The sequence below is a fragment of the Loa loa genome (genome assembly GCF_000183805.2).
Source record: "Loa loa unplaced genomic scaffold supercont3.43, whole genome shotgun sequence".
In the NCBI taxonomy this organism is placed as follows: domain Eukaryota; kingdom Metazoa; phylum Nematoda; class Chromadorea; order Rhabditida; family Onchocercidae; genus Loa; species Loa loa.
In genome coordinates, this window is record NW_018108223.1 from 1 (window position 1) to 5869 (window position 5869).

The 5869-nt window shown below is 34.0% G+C and overlaps 1 protein-coding gene across 1 annotated transcript; it reads right to left on the minus strand.

The window, feature by feature from the left end:
* Positions 1-2044: 2044 nt before the first annotated feature.
* On the minus strand, positions 2045-5373 carry LOAG_11965 (pregnancy-induced growth inhibitor). Its single transcript, XM_020448453.1, has 9 exons — positions 5074-5373; positions 4560-4699; positions 4220-4432; positions 3950-4135; positions 3656-3781; positions 3238-3445; positions 2850-3019; positions 2441-2597; positions 2045-2293 (listed from the first exon to the last, which is right to left on the minus strand). Exons 1-9 carry the CDS (start codon positions 5180-5182, stop codon positions 2259-2261), a joined length of 1344 nt encoding a protein of 447 aa, XP_020301405.1. The 5' UTR covers positions 5183-5373; the 3' UTR covers positions 2045-2258.
* Between the last annotated feature and the right edge of the window lie 496 nt (positions 5374-5869).

Genomic DNA, 5869 nt, shown 5'->3' on the forward strand with positions numbered 1-5869 from the left:
CGTAGAAATAGAAAACAGACACCGATCTTTTTCCGTCTTTATTTTTTGTTCTTTCAAGTGGCAGTTGCGCGTCCTTAAAAGTATAGCTCTTAATATTTCTGTGTTTGAAGGTTAACGATAACATGACCGTTCTTAACATTTTTAACATGACCATGACCGACGATAACATGACCGTTTTTTTATGTAATCATAAATAGCAGAATGTCGATTTCTGAGTTTTGTTATGAGATGCACTATAATGAATGATAGAACGATCTTCCAGTAATGTAAGGTGCAGTACGATGGCTTTTCAATTTTTGTTTTAAAACTGTCGTAATTTTGAACGTATTTGTTTTACTCAATTCTTATAGAAAATGATATAATTTATATTTCGTTCCACACTTTGTCATGTTGTTCTGTACGGTTTACTACCCCAATTTTTCCCTTCCATGACGGATTAGACACTCAGTGGAAAAGCTAACAACAAAATGACAAAACTTATCACTGAAATTAAGCTATCATAATTTCTCCAAATTTCAGATAGATATTAGATCATACCATACACTCTGAAATTTAAGAAATTATGTGGAGCTCTATATAGCTCTTTTACCAACTTTCTTCACATAAATTATTTCGAATTGATAAAGTATTCACAGTGACCTTTTTTTTTGATTGCTTTTGTTCGCCTGACTTTCCGAGCTCCCAAGAAATTTGCTTAAAATCCGAAGTTTTTGATAACAGTCTCATGTACACTGGAAACAGTTCTGTTAAACATGGAACCATAGTGCTATCAGGTAAATGATAAGTACTCAGTCATTTCTAACATAATGATTAACGGATGTCTGTGTGATTTGTGTTCAGTCCAGTCTGACCACTCGATACGTCCTCATCATAGAATTTTTCCACTTTTGTTTATATTCACAGCAGTTGTTGGTGTGGTAATTTCGAAACTCACAGATTTAAAGTATCTGTGAGAGGAACTTCATACACCATTCCATCTAACCTAAAATAATTAAATGAGCAGTTTGCAAGAGTTACTTTTCTGTCCAAATTTCCACCGGATCTCACGAGGACAACATTCATTTTTGTCTAGAGCAACTTCTCTGTATGTTTGCCGGATTTCTGGACTGAATGTGTAAACAACTATGAATAAATTTATGTCAAAAGAATTTTGTTAGTAGTATAACACTGTAATGCAATATTTACATGTATATATGCATGACAATTTCGAACAGAATGTCGGTCGTTAGTAGAGAAACAAGAACAAACGATAAATAACTACGGGAAAGTTTCGTGACTTAAAATCCCAAATCTCCCTAAGAATGAAAATTAAATGACAAATTGCTATAACATTTGCCACCAAAAAAAAAAAACATCGCATATGTTTGAACTGTATCGCTACAGACAAGTAGATAATATCTATTAAAATGAATTGGCAACAGATATGATGGAAACAAAGGTTGTAATACTGAAGTCAATAGCATCTGATCAATAAATTTCCATTCCACTAAATCTTGGGACTTTGCAGGCTTAAAAAATCGTAACTTACAGCACTGTAAAGCAATATGTATTTAATTTGAAAACTATGCTCAGCTGGAAAAGTTATGAATTGCCTAACTCTCAAAATGCCTTTAGACCTGACGTTTCGTCCGAAAACTGATCTTGCTACCCAGAAATACTCCATTACCAACCACTTTCATTTAGAAAGTTTCGAACATTAAACAATATGCGTTCTTCACTATTATATAGTTTGACAAATAATGACTATTTGAAAGTTACAAGTATTTGAAATGGTATCTACCAGAAATTAAGAAACCAACACCGTATTTCTCCGTTTTGTCGTTCAGTGAAATAAGAACGACGAACAAATAATGACATTATAGCCGTCATTCATTTTACATCTTGAATTCACCAGCACAATTGTAAGAAAAAACTTATTTCTATGTTTTTTATTTCTAAAAATATAATAAAGTGTCTGCTTATGAGTTGTTATAACAACTACTGTACTTAAGAGTTAGAAATTTTGAATTTATCATAGCGAAATTCTTTGCATACGAAAAGAATGCTCGCAATACTGTTTCACCTGGTTCTACACCTAGAAAATAACCACATTTCCAATTAGCTCTTTCATTTTTCATTTTCTTTAATCAAAATCAATATTCTCCTGTTGTAATGATCATGACAAAAAAAATTAAACTGTTTTCATTGCAAGCATTTTGTGTTAATCGTTACTGCCAACGAATCATTACTTGATTGAATAAAGTGAATTGCAATCAAGATTACATCAGATATCGAGCAACATCCATTGCACCTCCTGTAATAGTTTTTTTCTCCACAGATTGCATTGTTATTCCAAAAATGATATAGAAAATGTTACAGTAGTTGATAATCTTTGCTAAGTCTTATGGTCAAACTAAACAAAAATTTCATAATTTGATTTACTTTTGCACATATATCTTACCAACAAGGTATCGAACAAAGTGGTCGCCCGCAAATGCACCGATACAAAAAAGCGATGGGTCTTCGTTGCAATAATAATCTTGAAATGTATAGTTGTCCGTTAACATGCTGAGATCTGACTGTTTACCGGTGCACACGCATAAGACTCGAAAATGTTCCTGAAAAAGATAAAATTTCGCCTCGCTGGAGAAGAAACAATAATGATTTCCTAGACAGATACCATCGATGACACAATATTTGTCAAGCGTGTAGACTGTTATCTGGAATCAAATTAACGTTTTCGATATGCAAAGTCTCACTTCATATTTCAATATGTCGTGATGTGTGTTTTACGGCATCATTCTTTTTTTTATTCCAAAGTAGTGAATACAACACTTTGCGCACAGAAGTTGTCACACTAAAAATCTTACCGTAAAAATTCCTTGAAGACTTTTGATGCGAACTGTGCCTTTATTTAACGATTCGACGGTAGCGCATGTAACTTTGGTATAGTAACAATTTTTGCAATGTCCCATCATTAATTTGAAAACTTTTGAATACTCTGGGTAGAGAGATGGACTAAGGCGTGATAACTGTATAACTAAAACAAGGTTTGATGATTCCAGAGGGCAATTTTTAATCAATATTCAGTAATGATAAGGATATGGCAGTTTTCAAAGATTAGTTGCGGCATAAATTCTTAAATATAACCAGAAATAAAAAAAAGAGAAAAATATAACCATAAACAAAAATCAAATTCCATTTGCAGGCTTATATAGCTCACGGTTTCTACAATATTTTTTTATTTCAAAAGTTTACATCGTAGTTGCTTGTCCGAGCGACGTATTACATGAAGTACAGGAATGCATAAATTGAGACAATGTAATACTGAATCCGCAGCGCTAACTCCATCGCCAACTACCACAACTTTCTCCTTCGAAAATTTGGCTGTACTTTGTGAAGCAAGCAGTCGTTTTAAATCGCGAAGATTGTAAACAATGCGATCCTCTTCTAATTCTCCTTTTACCTGAAAATACAAACTTCGGGTTTGCAAAATTCTTAGGATAACCCGTCATTGTAACGTCTAATTGCTTAAATCATACGCAACTTCCCTTGCCTTTTTCGTTCCAAGCATAAACATAAAAGTCCCTGAAACATTTTACTTTTCTCGTTTTTCCAGTTACGGTATTATCCCATCTTTTTCATATCCTATGAACATAAGAAAAGTAAAAATTACACCAAGTAATCGATCCCGATTTTTGCCACAAGCTAATACAACCTTCTTACATCTCAACAAAACCGGTTCACCATTTTTTGTGCCGCGAACTTCCCAAAATCCTTCCATGCAGCTACTTGAACATTTCTAAAAAAATTATAGTCTAGTAAGCCTTTTTTTAAACTACACTAACACCAAGAATCTCTTCCAATAGTCTATGCTAGCGTACGCAACACATCGGACCGAGTGGTCATCTACAATACTTTACATGAACCAATATCACGCCTCTATTGAACGAAAACTCTGAACTATCACCTCTATGTGCGTCACTTTCAAACCGCAAATGATATTTTTTTTTTTATATACTCTTTTCGCATAATCGGACAAATATTTTCGGTAAAGTGATGCTGGAAGACGACTGTCAAACTTTTTTCCACCACACCAATCGGCAACAGGAAAAATTGGAAGATCCAGAAAACTGCCTACACTGACCGATAACATCTGAAATGTATGTTGTTCAAAATAAAACTATTTCCTTTGTAAAGTTCCCCAATCATACAGCTGCACTTAAAAGAGAATATTTACATCATCGTCGTAATTATTCCAAGATCCGCCAATTGGTGTTTGAGCGACTACTAAATGTGGAATAGCACGGTTACGATCGTATATCCAACAGAGCTTCGATCTGCTAGGAGTTCCAGTATCAGCATTAGGGCGCACCAAAGTGTCATATAGTAATGAAAGTGGTCTTGCTCCATTATTCATCATACTGATACAATCATCAAGCCAAGAAAAGTCCTAAAGTTAATTACTGTTTGGATGTTTTGGTCAAAAGGGGATTTTTCCCCACTAGACAACGTTCGCTAAGTGAATTATAATTTAAATATCTATAACTTTTAGTTTGAAGATACTTCATAAAAATAACCTGGTCGAGTAATGATTCCTCGCCATGTTCAACGAGTTTCTCATGAATCAGGTGATTAGGATGAGGGCCATCTTCCGGAGAGTAAAAAGGTAACCAGCCCGAAAGAAATGCTGATAACGATAAGCCGGCCGGCCCGTTCCCTGAAGACTGTTGAAGATATCGTTCAATATATTTGCTTAGAATACTTCATTGAATATATATTTTACTTTAATCAACTGAACAGCATGGCTTGATATACTCAAGAGATTCTCACCCACTATTGAAACCATTGATTTTATTAAAATTTCAACACCTCCTTCTTTCCAGGTCTCTCATCAAAGTTCATGACGAATCAAAAATTTAAGTGGAACCACACGATGCGTTCAATCAAACATCTAACTGAAATTTATTCTAGATCGCCTTTGGGCCCTTTAGCTCTTAAAATTATTCTGCTGTAAAATTATGCAGAACAAATCGACGGCTATTAAGAAGGCAAAAAATTATGAAAAATAAATTATAGTAAATAAATAATCACCAACGACGATCACTTCCGCATCCAATTTCGAAACCAATGATATTGATGGCGAATCATCGCACATCAAGCAACTCGTTTCACACCGGCAAGGTAAATGTCCATTTCTCATTTGTTTGCCCTTTTATTTCAGTGAAGGTTCAATTACCTACAAAAAAAAACAAACAAAAACCATTTAGGCAAAGTTTGCCACATCAGTTTTTGCGAATTTACTTCAACGTTTGCACATAATTTCATAATGGAGTGCAAAGTTACAACAAATTCTATGCAAGAAAATACCTGTTGAGAGAAAAAGGAAAAAAGAAAACTTTTATTAATGTTAATCGGAAATGATTACCATATGATTTTTCCTGCTTTTGCTACTTATGTGAATCAAAAGTAATGTTTCTACGCAGCAAAACCTTGTTAATACGCTTTTATGAGATTCGTCATTTTGTTGTTAGCTTTTCCACTGAGTGTCTAATCCGTCATGGAAGGGAAAAATTGGGGTAGTAAACCGTACAGAACAACATGACAAAGTGTGGAACGAAATATAAATTATATCATTTTCTATAAGAATTGAGTAAAACAAATACGTTCAAAATTACGACAGTTTTAAAACAAAAATTGAAAAGCCATCGTACTGCACCTTACATTACTGGAAGATCGTTCTATCATTCATTATAGTGCATCTCATAACAAAACTCAGAAATCGACATTCTGCTATTTATGATTACATAAAAACGGTCATGTTATCGTCGGTCATGGTCATGTTAAAAATGTTAAGAACGGTCATGTTATCGTTAACCTTCAAACACAG

Coding starts and splice junctions, on each gene's coding strand:
- LOAG_11965 (XM_020448453.1), bottom strand. CDS start 5,182: ATGAGAAATGGACATTTACCTTGCCGGTGTGAAACGAGTTGCTTGATG. Junction 3,446..3,655: donor ATCGGGATCGATTACTTGGT/GTAATTTTTACT, acceptor TTGTATTTTCAG/GTAAAAGGAGAATTAGAAGA. Junction 3,020..3,237: donor CTCGGACAAGCAACTACGAT/GTAAACTTTTGA, acceptor ACCTTGTTTTAG/TTATACAGTTATCACGCCTT.